At 45.8% G+C, this 14,883-nt stretch overlaps 3 protein-coding genes across 3 annotated transcripts; all 3 read left to right on the top strand.

The window, feature by feature from the left end:
* Positions 1 to 539: 539 nt before the first annotated feature.
* trim16 (tripartite motif containing 16) lies at positions 540 to 7,670 on the top strand. Its single transcript, XM_079372506.1, is given in 7 exon segments — positions 540 to 1,392; positions 4,518 to 4,613; positions 4,931 to 5,164; positions 5,282 to 5,453; positions 5,756 to 5,769; positions 5,771 to 5,849; positions 6,480 to 7,670. Coding segments are annotated over 7 exon segments (1,863 nt in total). The 5' UTR covers positions 540 to 741; the 3' UTR covers positions 7,097 to 7,670.
* A 438-nt stretch (positions 7,671 to 8,108) lies between these two features.
* On the top strand, positions 8,109 to 11,730 carry tvp23b (trans-golgi network vesicle protein 23 homolog B). Its single transcript, XM_079333708.1, has 7 exons — positions 8,109 to 8,217; positions 9,106 to 9,182; positions 9,353 to 9,497; positions 9,585 to 9,674; positions 10,118 to 10,249; positions 10,602 to 10,730; positions 10,822 to 11,730. Exons 1-7 carry the CDS (start codon positions 8,206 to 8,208, stop codon positions 10,846 to 10,848), a joined length of 612 nt encoding a protein of 203 aa, XP_079189834.1. The 5' UTR covers positions 8,109 to 8,205; the 3' UTR covers positions 10,849 to 11,730.
* Positions 11,731 to 12,436: 706 nt separating this feature from the next.
* exoc7 (exocyst complex component 7) lies at positions 12,437 to 14,865 on the top strand. Its single transcript, XM_079334032.1, has 7 exons — positions 12,437 to 12,676; positions 12,833 to 12,898; positions 13,376 to 13,560; positions 13,644 to 13,749; positions 13,860 to 14,082; positions 14,215 to 14,382; positions 14,779 to 14,865. Exons 1-7 carry the CDS (start codon positions 12,617 to 12,619, stop codon positions 14,793 to 14,795), a joined length of 825 nt encoding a protein of 274 aa, XP_079190158.1. The 5' UTR covers positions 12,437 to 12,616; the 3' UTR covers positions 14,796 to 14,865.
* The last annotated feature ends 18 nt before the right edge of the window (positions 14,866 to 14,883 follow it).

Below are 14,883 nucleotides of genomic sequence, written 5' to 3'. Positions count from 1 at the left end.
TGTGACAGCACATATTGCTGCATATTGATAGTCACCTTACTGAGCACTGGTCACTTTAATGATAATCACCCTAATCATGTCTGGTTTCACCTTATTGTTTTGGACACTTAATGCTAATCACTGCTCCTTTATGTTGCTGAGCACTTTAATGGCCCAGTCTGCATCCCTGCATTGACTGTTTAATCAGACACATTATCACCTCATTCAGCCGTCTTTCACTCAAACACCCTTAAAAAAAAACTCCCACTACAGACTCTGGTCACATGGTGGCAGCATCTGCTCTGATTGTTTGACTTTGCTGATTCACTCAACATGTTTACACTGTTCCTGAACTTTCCACTTCACACAGCCAGTGAGTTTGTGTCGGTTTATTAGCCGACACAGAAGGAGCAGAAGTTTAGAAGAGTGCAGTCACAGTGCGAGTGGGAGAATGCAGCTCCACACATCTCTGTTCCTGGTTTGACAGGGCGGACTCCACCCTGTGGTTTTCTTTTTCCTTGAGGGAGGAGAGGGGGGGGGTGGGAGTGATTGTGGGCTAGTTTCAGTGTTTGCTGTGAGCGCTGAAGGGGCGGCTCACACACTGACTGAAACTATGAGCTCTGACTGACATCCTCGAGGTGTGGCTGTCCAGCCTCTTCACTCAGATCCAGGAACTACACCGGCTGACTGAAGTCACCCAGCCAGTTCTTCTGAGACAGCCGAGGAGAGAGGAAGAGCTGCAGGCCAACAGAGAGAGACGTCATGGCAGATCCAGCACCCGTGGAAACCGCTCAGCTCTCCAAACAGAAGCTGTGTTCAGGGGGTCTGAGCGGCGAGCAACCTGCAGCCGAGTGTCTGAAGAGCCCCGTCAAGTCTGCACCTGACGCCCTCAAACAGAACGGCACCAAGGCTGAAGCTCCCGAGATCCAGAGCAAAGAGGAGCCCGACTCCAAGACCTCAGAGGAGACCAAAATCCAGGAGGACCTGAAGGAGTCTGAGGACCCCAAGAAGCCCGAGGAGGAGGAGGCGAAGACAGAAGCAGTCAAGGAGGAGAAAGAAGAAGCAAAAGAGGAGGTGAAAGAAGAGGAGGTGAAGGAGGAACCGTTGGGCCCGGATGATGTGGTGTGCGACTCGTGCATCGAGAGCCCCCGCAGGGCCCTCAAGTCCTGCCTCACCTGCCTGGTGTCGTACTGCGAGGCCCACCTCCGGCCTCACCTGGAGAACGCCAAGTTTCAGAACCACCGGCTGGTGGAGCCGCTCCGGGACATCGAGAGGAGGACGTGCGAGAGCCACAAGTGGCCCCTGGAGCTTTTCTGCTGCGCCGACTCGTGCTGCGTGTGTCAGGACTGCGTGAGCGAGGAGCACCGGGGACACAACACTGTGACCGTGGTGGAGGCTCGCAAACGGATCGAGGCGAGTCAAACCTTTACTCTACTGTCTGATTGTCAAACACTAAATTACATTTTATATTCATTCAAACATCACGGGTTCACCTCAACATGCAATAACTCATCAAAAAGTCCTTTTTCCTGAGCTTCTGGTCTCCTTAAAATCTAAATATATTTACGAGAAATATCTTTGTAAAAACAAGAAATAAAAGACAAATATTTTCTGCATGAAGCTTTCGGTAAAGCTTCGATTTCTCCTCATGAGAACAAAATGCTTTGAAGCCAGAGATTCCTCCTCAGACTTTAAGTCCGGTGTTTTCTTGGCCCTGAAGCTCGGAAACAGTCGCCTCGATCGTCCATCAAACTAAACGTCAAACAGGAGAGGAAGGCGTTCCTGCCTGTCTCTGCTTTAAGTCACGATGGATTCAACAGCAAAAGTTTATTTTGAATCTCAATCATCTCATCTTTAAGAGCTTTAATAATAAATATATTGAATTATCCGTAGCAGTCCTTCCACTTCACTCCAAACACATTTACTGTATTTTCACACTCCTGACGAGTCTCTCTCTCTTTTTTATGATTGGATCAAACTGCGTGTTAATCCCGATATCTGCCGGTGCAGCGAGCTGTTTGTTGTCTTTCTTAATCAGATCAGTGCGTCTCGTCTGAGTGGTTGTGGTGTCTAATCAGTATCTAAAAAGTCCACAAAGCATCCCTGATGACTTGCAGCTTCCTCAGTGGTTTGGTTATGGGACACCCAGCCTCTCTGTTCTTTTCTTTCTTTCCTTTAATCTGATGGACTGAGGTGACAGATGGTTAGAAAGTGTGCCATTAAAACTGCAATCTGACCTCCATCAGAGCCCCTAAAATCTTAGCCACACTTCGGCTTTCATACATAAAAGATGAGATATTTATAGAGAGAGAGAGAGAGCGAGGGGCGAAGTGCGTCCCAGTTGTTCTCACAGCTTTGGTGACTTTTAATCCAATCAGGACAAACATTCAGACCAATCATCCACTCATCAAATCACAGCCTCTGTCTGTGATTAACGGGATTCTGTGGCTTCCCGTCAGTCTAGAAACTCAATCCTTGGATCATCTTTCAGAGAGAGAGAGAGAGAGAGAGAGAGAGAGAGAGAGAGAGAGAGAGAGAGAGAGAGAGAGAGAGAGAGAGAGAGAGAGAGAGAGAGAGAGAGAGAGAGAGAGACAGAGACAGAGAGAGAGAGAGAGAGAGAGAGAGAGAGAGAGACAGAGACAGAGAGAGAGAGAGCTCCAGCTTAAGGTGTCATTCGTCTTGTTTTCTGACAGTCCTGTGACCCTCAGCGTCCAGCATTCCTGTCCAGATTCCTAAAAAGATCTGCAGCATTTAGCCGACACCTGTTATTTGTCGAGTGTTGTTGCAGAAAAAAAAAAACCCTCTGACAGTGTCGTTGGAGCTGCAAAGCAAACAGAGAAGTGTCAACACGACTCTTTGAGAACGCCGAACGTGAAAATGTCCCAAACGCCGCACGCACATGTCGTATCTCATGATCACCGTCCTGCATGACTCGTTTCTCTCTTTGTGTTCGAACTCTCAACCAGAAAGGAGAAGTCGTGTTTGTAAGATGAACTTTAAATACATTTGGACAAAGGGAACATTTCAGCTCGTTAACACCCCCCCCCCCCCCCCTTCAAAGAGGTTCCTCTCCTCAGGACAGACACGAGCAGTTAGAAAAACATGGGAGACAATAGAGTGAAAGGACTTCCTGTTCAGAGCTCGTGCTGCACATTGAAGCACCTCAGCTCTCTGATGGTTTCTCTGTGCGACAAACAAAACAAAAGATCATCTGAAGCTCTTTCAGCATCACTCGTGAGTCCTGCAGGTTTTTCAGGAATCCTCCAAAGACTCTTTGAGCCGTCTGGAGAAAACTAATTTCCTGCAGCTGCACAATGAGAATGGTTTTTTTTTAAGCGTTTATCAAGAAGCGACTGTATTTCCTGTGCAGGCAGTCATATCCTCTCACTTTTTATAATCCACAATGAAGACACAAACCTGTTATAGAATTATCCAAAAATAACTAGAATGGGGACAAATGCAACTAACAATGTGGTGGTTATTTTTGGCTTATAGTGCAGCAACCTGGAGGTACAGGCTCGGGACAGTCCTGTGATGATTGGACAGCACTGATGCTTTTCAAACTTTGACATGATAGCAGTCGAACTCACACAATATCAGATTGAATAATGAAGTAGGAGTCGTAAACTGTGGCGGGGGGGGGGGGGGGGGGCGGTTAAAACCCAAAACACTAACTTCATCTGGAGTTGAACAGCAGGAGGAAAGAAGTAAATAAAGACCCATTATAGAAGTGAATGTGAAATGTTTTATGAACTAGTTCACAGGGTGAATGTAGAGAGGAAGTCCATGTGGTCGCACGTTTGGTTTTCAACAGGAAGACTAAAAAAAATGGTGAAAAAACATCACAGCGTCATCTGCGTGAAGACGAAGTTCACTTGATATTCGTCGTCAACGTTTAAACATTTCTATGACGTGTGTGTGTAGTTTGTCTCAAGGCAAAGTTTACGACCTATACCGCCGCCAGCCACCAGGGGGAGCTCTGAATGTTACAGCTGTTGTTTCGTCCCTGTAAAATACGGTGTTTTTAAACCAGAGAACTAGAATTAGATTTCATATATATTATAAGATTGATTATTGGGGCTTTTCAGTGGATGGAGAGTGGGGACTGTGAACCTCTGTGCGGGGGGCTACGACGCCCCCTCGTGGTAGCTGGAGGTAGTTTTTTTTTTAGGTTTATAAATGTTTTTAAGGTTTTATAGCTCAATATACCTCAAGCAGAGGAAACATTCCCCTCGGGGTCTGAACTTCATGGTGGCGTGTTGAGAACCGGCTTTGGCTCTGGAGTCGTCTGAACCTGCCCGAGGAATCCAGACTATGAATTTTGAAAACAAGTCCACGCTCCCAAACTTGTCCATTGTTGAAGTGTAGATAAGGATGTGTGGCCTCCTGACACAAAGCAGAGGAAACAAGGAAACAAACACAGCAGCCATGAAGAATCAGACTGAACGTGTACATCAGTGAAACGCTTCATGTTCATTTGTATCCGGCACTTTCTGTGCAGAGACTGAATCCTGTCCTCTTCTCGTCTCTTCTTGCAGAATGAACTCAGAGAGAAGCAGACGGAGATGGTGAAGACGGTGACAGCAGCAGAGAACGCCATCAACAAACTGGAACTCAACACCGTCTCTATTGAGGTAAACACAACACGTGACTCGTCTCGGATGACCTCACCGTGTGTGTCACAATATCTGGTTCAGTGTGAGTTGGCTTGGACTATTTTTGGCCTGAGTTCAGTGAGGTAAGGAGCCACCCAAACCGGACAGGTTTCCCTCAGGTGTGGGAGGATGGTGCTCCCTCTCTGTCATTGCTGTTACACAACATCACCCTGTTACCTGACGCGTTCCCACCTGTTAACGGTCAGGCCGTGTGGTGTGCGTCTGTCTCTGCAGGAATGTGAAGAATGCCCGCTCCACGCCACCTGACAGGAATATTAAAGTGGGTTGTTTTACAGAATTCGGTGACGGAGGTCCGCGCTGTGATCGAGACTCAGTTCGAGGAGCTGCAGGCGGTGATGGAGAGGGCGAAGCGGGAGGTGACGGAGATCCTGGAGGGCGAGGAGAAGCAGGCGCTGAGGCAAGCCGAGGGCATCAAGGTTCACCTGGAGCAGAGGTGCACAGAGCTGAAGAAGACGCAGGCACAGATGGAGAAGCTCTCCAAGAACAAGAATGACGTGGACTTCTTACAGGTAACAACAACAAGACGGAGGAACTCCAAGACACACGTTCTTCAGCTTCTGGAGGTTTAAAGAAAAAGTCCCTGCTCTCACCCCTGAATGTGTGTGTGTGTGTGTTTTGTTGTGCAGGAGTACTCCGAGTGGAAGAAAGAGAGCCCTGATATATCTCTGCCCGGCGTCTACATCGGCCTGATGGACCGCCTGCATTCCTTCAGCCGCGTGATCGTCGACTCCACGCAGGAGCTGTGTGCGATGCTCGTGTCTTCATACATCGAGAAATTTAAAGAGACCTGCAAGAACGGTGTGAGAAGGCAGAGTGGATCTCCTGCAGGAAGTCACACTCCAGCATTAGATTACAGATGTACAGATAGTCTCCCCAGCCGGGCTTGTTCACACATGTGAGGAATTTTCAGCCTGTGTGTCATGGCTGCAGAGCGCAGTTAGAAAAACCCACCTGGCTGCTGGATGACTCACCTGTCATGTGCGTGCAAACGAGGACAACCAGCAAATACGAGTTTTGCCTCTGATTCATTTTTTATGTCAGCTGACTTTAAATTGTGTGAAAGTCCAGTCTAAAGTGAACGACGTGCTCTTCCTTCACAGATAAAATGGGGATAAAAAACGACCGTTCATGCGATCGTCTCGACCAAACAGAACATGAGCCTACCAGATCCAAAGACGCACGAGGACTTCCTCAGTGTAAGTGACTCTATATGTAAATATCGTGTGTGAGTCATTTTCTTTCTTTCTCAGAAACTCTTCCCTGACAAAAAAATCAGAGGAGGGGCCAAGAGAGGTTTGCTGGTCCACTGGGACCCGGATCAGCTCTGAGACCTCAGGCCCCGTGATTACAAACATCATGAGGAGGGATTTTCTCCTCAGTTTAAGAAACCTGTAAGACTCGTAGTCCCTCCCTCGCCACTCCAAAGAGTTTCCCACCTGAGGAAAAATGTCCTGATTCTAAGACTTTTTTTCTTTGTAAATACGGCTCCGGTGTTCGACGACCTGAAGAATAAAGAAGAGGACGTGTCCTCTGGAGGACAGGAGGTCGAGACAAGTCCAGTTTATTGTGTTCAAACACAGAGGAGGCTGCATTCCTCTCGATCACTATCAGTTTGCAGGCCACAAAATCTCATCCTAGAGCCCGAAAAAGTAAACAGAGCATCCAATAAAACAACTTCTGTCAATGTTAGCAAAAGAGGCCGGGTGCTCATTTAGAAATATCTCCCTCTTTAGAATCAGCAGTGAAAGGAGTGCTTCAGATCCTTTTCCTCACAGCTGCTGTCTTTAAAGTCTTTCTTAACGTTTTCACCGTCTCCTCTCTCAGATGCCGCCAACGTGAGTTTCGACGCCGACACGACTCACAAGTTCCTGCGGCTGACGGAGGAGAACAGGAAGGTGACCAACACCACGCCCTGGCAGCATCCTTATCCCGACGTGCCTGAACGCTTCGAGAACTGGCGCCAGGTTCTGGCCACAGAGAGCTTCTACCTGGGGCGGCACTACTTCGAGGTGGACATCAGCGGCGAGGGCACGCACATCGGACTGACCTGCAAGAGCATCGACCGCAAGGGAAGCGAGAGCAACAGCTGCATCACGGGAAACAACTTCTCCTGGTGCCTTCAGTGGAACGGACGCACCTTCTCTGCCTGGCACAGCGACGTGGAAACCCCCCTCAGTGTGGACAAGTTCACCCGGATCGGGGTGTACTTGGATTACGCCAGAGGCCTGCTGGCCTTCTACGGCGTGGAGGAAACCATGACGCTCATCCACGAGTACAAGGCGGAGTTCCTGGAGCCGCTGTACCCGGCTTTCTGGTTGTCTAAGAAGGAGAACGTCGTTGCCTTGGTGGCACCAGGGGAGCCATTACGGCTCAAAAGCCCCTCTCCCCCCACCTCGCCGTTAAACGCAGCCGTTACTTCAAAAATAGCGGCGGAGCAATGATCCCAAGTCCGTTTGTCCCGGATCATTTTAGAGACATTATGAGGAGATAAACTCATCTGAGACACAAAGGGGTCAAATATAAAGGTCACACTCTGTCGGGTCGGGATGTCTCTGTTCATATTTATACTCAGAAACGTTTGTGGGATAACTGTTGCTCTTCATCAGGCTGTGAATTCACAGACGTTCTTTATGCTCTGTGTGCTAATAAAAAACCTTTTGTCCTCATTTCTGTTTTTAAAAAAAAATAATGTTTTAAGTTCAATCGTTACGGATGCAACAAATCAGCGAGCTCATAAAAATACTCTGATTGTGTTCGTTTACATCTTTGACACGATGCATCAGTTTGAACACATTTGTAAAGATGATGACGAGAGCTGCGCCACATGGACAGCCCGTGTTGGGTGTGTAAAGTGGAGAGATAAACACTGCTGATGATTCTATGGAGCCTCATAATAAAAATAAATGTCTGACAACACTTGTTTGGCTTCTTTCAGTGCAATACGTAAAATATTAAAGATAAGTGTGTGTTTGTGTGCAATCAGCTGTAAAACTGAATAAAGTCATCTGAATCTAATCGAGACATGTCCTTGCTGTTTTCTGACAGAATGATGAAAACTATATAAATATGACGTTACTGTAGAAACACTGAAATACACAATTAAATCTCCTGAGCGTAGACAGAAGAGATTGAATCCCCCTTCCCTTCCCATAAATCTTTATTGATAATATACAATACAGATGAACAAGTACAGTTCGCCTACAATTCCCAGAGGACCCATAGAGTCAAAAAACAAAACAACAGCATGAAAAGTCACAGCTTCAGGATCACAAGCACACCAAACTGTTTTCATTGTTTGAAGACAAAATCATTGATAAAAATAAAGTATTGATTGATTCGTTTATAATAATAATAATAATAAAATCCAAACAGTATATTTTCATATACAGGTGAACATCCAGAGTCAGCATGTAGGCAATAAGCGCACTTATGTAACGAGTTAATGCTGTAAATAATCTTACGTGGCACGTCTTGGTCACGTGATCAACGTGAACGGTGACGTAGGTTCCAACTGAGCATGTAACCAGGAAGAGGCTGCCTAAATTTCAAGATGTTAGCAGGGGTAAGTGGAATTTAAATACATTCTTTTTATTCTGTGTGTGATATAATAAACCAAAAATGTCGCGTTTTAATAGGTGAATAAAATAAAGTTCAAAAATATAATCTGTGAGCAGAATTATGTTCTTTTACTGATGGGATACCTCATTGAGTTAAAAGCAAAATAAACACATGCTAATGTTGCTAAGTATAAGGCTAGCATGCTAATTATTTACATTTCTGTACGCTGACAGTTATTTTAACTTTTCCGTCACGTTTAAAAAAGCACGTAAACGTACGCACGTCAGCTGACAGTGTTTATTTATGTGAGTTTGAACTTTGTGCTCATATTTAGCGTCCGTGAGTTTGGAGCTGCTCTGTTTAGGATGGTTGGTGTATCGGTGAATTTAGTGACCATGTTATCTGGTGCCTCTCCTGTTTGACACGAGCCCTCTTCACAGGTTTTTTCCCACAGTAATGTAAATACTATACCAAATAATCAAGACGTGTCTGTGACGCAGTGAGAAGTTCACGAATTACGTTTCTGTTTTCTACGTCTCTTGTAGCCATGACAACCGCGCACGCGCTCGACCCATCGTTGACAGTTAACACGGTAGCTCTTTGAACCGAAACACCAGCTAACGTTAGCTAAAGTTAAACATAAAGTCGCTGTTAAAGTTACCTCACGAGCTCATGAAACTTTAGTCTCTGATTCTCCTTTTGTCGTCACTTTGGATTTAAAGCATCTGCTCAGTGAATGACGACACAGCAGCAGCCAGTAAGGTCATCTTAAAGGACCAATCAGGAGCTTCTCAAAGGACCAGGGTCAAATCATATGTTTTGAATTGTTTGTTGAGATAACGATGTGTACTATATCTCTAAGGGCTTTGTGTCTTCCTTATTGATCCCTCAGGATACCAACGATGAAGACGTGTCTCTGTTCGATGCAGAGGAGGACGCAGGGAAAAGGTCGAAGAGGACAAATATTAAGTGAGTTAACAGATGACTGGTCTCTGTTCAGAGAGTCTACATAAAAACATGTAGTCTGTACTGAGGGTGGGAGGAGGGGTCTGGGTTGTTCAGCTTGGGGAGTACTTGTTGTTTTCGTAAACATGAAACATGCTCAACGTTGCATTAATGGTGCCACAATGTGTTATCAGGCATCCCGTGGCCTCGTTCTTCCACCTCTTCTTCAGAGCGGCAGCCATCTTGGTGTACCTGCTGTGTGACATCTTCAGTCCAGGTTTCATCGGCTGCATGGTCACAATAATCCTCCTGCTCTCGTGTGACTTCTGGGCAGTAAAGGTTTGTCTTTCTGCAGGATCTGTGTTCTCCGGTAAAACATGATAAATCCCACGCTGACATTGATTTGAATATTTTGCGTACTTGCAGAACATCACAGGGAGATTGATGGTCGGTTTGAGGTGGTGGAACCAAGTAGACGACGATGGACGCAGCCACTGGGTGTTTGAGGCGAGGAAGGTGAGATGCTCCTCTTCTAGTTCTATGTTTCAGTAACCGTTTGATCTGAGTGTTTAAAGGTCCAATCAGTGAGCTGCGTCGTGACTGACATGATAAAGCTTTCTTCCTCTGCATGTTTCTAATAAGCTCCAGCAGCAGAAAGCTGCTCAAACTAAACACTGAAGCTACAGTGTCCACCACATGCAGAGCTGGCTAAACACTGAAGCTACAGTGTCCACCACATGCAGAGCTGGCTAAACACTGAAGCTACAGTGTCCACCACATGCAGAGCTGGCTGAACACTGAAGCTACAGTGTCCACCACATGCTGACCTGTGTGAGAGGAGGGGGGGAGACAGCTCTCTGTGATGATTGGGATGTTTACAATCATCACGTCTTATAGTATTTGCAGATGTCCTAACTGTGAGAATATCCTGTTCTTTTTTTTCTTTTTTTTTTCTTCAGGCTTCTGGGAAGCAGCAAGCGTCAGAGTCTGCCTCCGAGTCCAGAATCTTCTGGCTTGGACTGATTATTTGTCCGGTTATCTGGGTCATCTTTGCATTCAGCACTCTGTTTTCATTTGAGATCAAATGGGTGGTAAGTCCTCGTTTAGACTTTTCAAAAATGACATTATTGTTCTGTTTTCATCATCAGCAAATCCAAGACAAGGACCAAAACCATCAATGTGTTTTTTTTAAATCAGAGCGGACATGTTGGACATTTCTCTTTTTAAAAAAAAAATAAAATAAAGATATTATCAATTTGGTGTTTCTACAGGATGAATTTTATAAAACTAGAAGTATAAAGTTGGATTGGATGTCCCTGGGATGACGTGACAGTCTTTTGGTCTCTTCTCTGGATTTGTTGATAAAAACAGAACTATGGAACATTCACATTATTTTTCTGTAACGGTGTTGCGTTGAACTCTGAACTCTGTCCCCGCTCACAGCCGGTGGTGATCATGGGTGTCGTACTGCAAGGAGCCAACCTGTACGGCTACGTGCGCTGTAAAGTGGGAGGGAAGACCAGCCTGAAGAACATGGCCACCAACTATTTTGGACGTCAGTTCCTCAAACAGGTGATGTGATGTGGGACTACAACAAAGTGATTGGTTGGATAATTTCACGTTTGACAAACTCTCATGCACGTCTTTGTCTTTGTTTCCACAGGCCATGTCCAAAGAAGAGGAATCGTAGAGCGCCGCTCTGCGATGTCACGTTTGCATTATTCTTAATGCTGTTATACATTTTCTTTTAGCAAGTGGACACGTAGAAAAAAAAATCCCTTTTGCAACATGAACTAAAACTCATTGTGTTTTCTTTTTTTAATGTAATGTCGATAAAAAGAGGGATGTTTTGGTTTTCTACAGGAAGTGCTGAGGCCTTGTGTTTTCAGGCGCCCCCTTCAGACCGCCGTGACTAAGCACAGTCGTCGTCACGTCTTTGTGCGTTCATACAGATTTCAAAACGATGGAAATATTGCAGCCAGTATTCGTGAACTCGCATTGTGTTTCGGCATCGAGGATCGGCTTCAGCTGCAACCCCCAACAGGGAGAAGGTGTTTAAGCTGACTGATTATGGTGTTGTGGAGGAGCTGCACATACACACACAGTCAGACATGCACACACACACAGCGCTGCCTCTGAAGATGGTACACAGGGATTATATTGTCCCTCCATTACACCTGGGCTACATTCAAATTGAAGGCGAAAGGTCACGGGGCGTTAATATGGCGGTCTGAACGGGGCTTTTAACTGAGGAGGTTTATTTTATGAGCTGGTCCTGAAGTAAGACTGGGAAGCAGAGCGTAGTGTGGTGGATCTTGACGTCTCATGGCGCCCTCTAAAGGATTCTTCAGGTCGGGATCTTTAGTTTGTTTATTTTGCTTTTAACTCAATTTTTTTTTTTTTTTAATGAAACCGTGAAGTTTGGTAGAGGTGAAAACTTTGGAGTTTGTATCAAAGACGAGCTTGTAAAGTGAGAATGTAAAGTATTCCAGGAGGTTTGTAAATGTGTATGTAAAAGAAACTATGTGGAGCATCTTCCTTTGTGCGAATACATTTGTAACTTTTTTCTGAATGGCGTGCTGGTTTTCTTTCTGTACAGTTATTCATTAGACAGGAAATGATCAAACAGAGAAACACAGTCAGGAAATCTGTTTTCAGTGTGGGTTCAATTTGTTCGTCCATTACTTTAAAATCTAAAATTTTTAGACGTGAAACGCCGATGTGAATAACAACCACAAAGTTGTTTTATTAAAATGAAATAAGTATTTATGGATAGCTGTTATTGTTTATTCTCACTTATTTCCAAATGAATTATAAACTTGTAGATGCTCATGGGGTCCAGAGGGTCTCGTGTTTAGGTGGCAGCCTGTTCATAAAGGCTGTGGAAATTAAAGTTTGATCTGTTTTACGAGTTGTTGAACAGAAATGACATAACATCATTATGAATGATTTTTATATGTAATATTTATGGCATCACTTTTTATTCCACAACAAACATGGCATACATTTGGTTCCATACTTTCCAAGGAGCTGACGGACCCGGAAGAGAAGCCGCGCCTTATCTCGTACCAGAACATTGGGTGATATAATTTCAAAATAAGAGCAATGACTCTTTCTCATCCGAAACAAACATTTGTTACGCGTTGTTTTTCTACATAAAAAAACATATTGTAACTTATGTTTAAATGATACATAAAAATGTAAATCCTGTTGATACTTTTTAATACAGGACAATTAAAAATCCGTATTTAGGGGTGCACTGTGTATTTTACTGTGAAATTTAAACCGGAAACGTTCGCCTTGTAACGGCTAGCTGCCTCAGCTTGACGTAGTTGATTTTAGCTTCCCACAACACTAGCACTGGGTTGTGTTTTTCATCATTTTTACGACACAAAGTGGTGTTTTTAGTCGGTTTAAGCTCGCTAGTGGAGGTTCCTTTGAGGGGAATAATCTCCGGGATGATTCCCACCGAGGACGCGTCCGCCAGGAAGCGCGAGATCGAGGAGAAACTGAAGCAGGTCAGGAAGGAAGCATCACAGTGCAGCAGCCATTTCTTCTCCAAATAATAAGATCAAAGATATTTTTAATGGTTATTTTACGACAAATAAAATGTCCCAGCTTCACTGTCAGAATGAAACAATGAAGTCATTGTGTTTCCTGTTTGGGGGAATCAGGAGCAGGAGACGCTGTCATTCATCCGGGAAAACCTGGAGAAGAGTGATCAGCTGACCAAGGGCATGGTATAAACACACACACACACACACACACACACACACACACACACACACACACACACACACAGCTGTTTTCTGTTGTTTGTTTGTGTTATGGTTTGTTTATGGGCAGCAGTAGTTTAGTCCGTATAGGGACTTGGTTTGGGGACCAGAGGGTTGTCGGTTCAAGTCCTGGTGCTGACCAAAAATCTGGAAATTCGTCTGGTAGCTGAGGAGATGCCAGACCTCTTATTGGGTACTGCCGAGGTGCTCTTGAGCAAGGCACCAAACAAAAAACTTAATTTCCCTTCAGGGATCAGTGAAGTAAATCTTATTTTTTATTTATTTAAAGTTCATGTATCTGGGAAAAGCTCAGTGAGAGTCCCGACAGAGACAGAGAGTAGATCATCACAGGTGCTTTGTTGGGGTCGTCGCACAGCTCGGGGTTCGTCTCTCGTGTTCATACATGACGCTCGCCGTCACGTTCTCTCCTGAATCCGTCAGGTGTCCATCCTGTCGTCGTTCGAGAGTCGCCTGATGCAGCTGGAGAACTCCATCATCCCGGTCCACAAGCAGACGGAGAATCTGCAGCGTCTGCAGGAGAACGTGGACAAGACCCTGTCCTGCATGGACCACGTCATCAGTTACTACCACGTGGCCAAAGACACGGACAGGATCATCAGAGAGGGGTCAGACTTCGGTCTCTTCTGTTCCATGATGTGGATTTCCACCTTGTAGAAAATGTAAGATGTCGTGTTTTTCTCTGTTTCAGGCCGACAGGCAGACTGGATGAGTATCTCGCTTGTATCGCAAAGATCCAGAAAGCGGTGGAATACTTTCAGGACAACAACCCCGACAGCCCCGAACTCAACACAGTGGTGCAGTATTAACCTTTCTTTATATAGCTGCAGTACCCGTTTTAAACAGCAGGGGTCAGAGTTCCAGACGGCTCCTTGAAAGCTTCGTCGTTGTTGTTTGTGCTCTGCAGAAAGCTCGCTTTGAGAAAGGTAAAGAGCTGCTGGAGGCGGAGTTCCGCAGCCTTCTGACGCGCTACAGTAAACCCGTTCCCCCGATCCTCATCCTGGACGCCATCAGCGTGGACGAGGAGCTGGAGGTCCAGGAGGACGTGATGCTGGAGCACCTGCCCGAGGCCGTCCTCCAGGACATCATCTGCATCGCCGGCTGGCTGGTGGAGTACGGACGCAACCAGGGTACGGATGTTTACACGTGCTGCTGGGCTCGCCGTCACGCTTCTCCGACTTTCTAAACTCGCTCTGCGCCTTTCAGGATAAACGTGTTTCAGAGCTGCTTTCATTCGGTTCGCTCTTTTCTCCTCTCTGCAGATTTTATGAACGTGTACTTCCAGATCCGCTCCAACCAGCTGGACCGCTCCATCAAAGGTCTGAAGGATCACTTCCGTAAGAACAGCGCCTCCTCTGGCGTCCTCTACTCGCCCGCCGTCCAAACCAAGCGCAAGGACACGCCCACCAAGAAGGCTCCAAAGAGACCAGGTCAGCAAGGGGATCACATGATCCACTTCAGTGTGTAATCATCACACACACACACACACACACACACACACACACACACACACCTGTCTGCACAGTGTTGATTCTGATCACAGCGTCATTCATCACCTGTTCACCTCTCTGAGCAACATCCAGACGCCACAATCCAGGTTCACTGACCTCTACACACACACACACACACACACACACACACACACACACACACACACACACGCCTGTGTTTCTCTGTGATTTCACTCTGAACTCAAACTAATCCTCCATCCTTTCCTCCTTCATAATCCCATGTTGTGATGACAGTCTTCATCCCAGGTAAACACCAAGCTGTGTGTGTGTGTGTGTGTGTGTGTTGTGCTTGCTTTCGTCCGTGTGTGAAATCAGAGACACGATTAGTTTGAGCAGAGACGTGGAGACTGCAGACGCTTCAGAGAGTTAGGATGAAGAAAACACACACAGGAGATTTACCACCAGTGTGAGGACAAACAC

This window comes from Symphodus melops, assembly GCF_947650265.1.
Source record: "Symphodus melops genome assembly, chromosome: 21".
In the NCBI taxonomy this organism is placed as follows: Eukaryota; Metazoa; Chordata; class Actinopteri; order Labriformes; family Labridae; genus Symphodus; species Symphodus melops.
The sequence above is the reverse complement of the archived record's forward strand: the minus strand, read 5'-3'. Positions and strand labels throughout refer to the sequence as shown.

What these genes read in the sequence shown, in the direction of transcription:
- tvp23b (XM_079333708.1), top strand. An exon ending in GTGACTTCTGGGCAGTAAAG is followed by an intron (nt 9,498 to 9,584) that starts GTTTGTCTTTCT and finishes GCGTACTTGCAG; the next exon opens with AACATCACAGGGAGATTGAT. An exon ending in GGGTGTTTGAGGCGAGGAAG is followed by an intron (nt 9,675 to 10,117) that starts GTGAGATGCTCC and finishes TTTTTTCTTCAG; the next exon opens with GCTTCTGGGAAGCAGCAAGC.
- exoc7 (XM_079334032.1), top strand. Translation starts at nt 12,617, where the DNA reads ATGATTCCCACCGAGGACGCGTCCGCCAGGAAGCGCGAGATCGAGGAG. An exon ending in ATCAGCTGACCAAGGGCATG is followed by an intron (nt 12,899 to 13,375) that starts GTATAAACACAC and finishes TGAATCCGTCAG; the next exon opens with GTGTCCATCCTGTCGTCGTT. An exon ending in GCCCCGAACTCAACACAGTG is followed by an intron (nt 13,750 to 13,859) that starts GTGCAGTATTAA and finishes TGTGCTCTGCAG; the next exon opens with AAAGCTCGCTTTGAGAAAGG.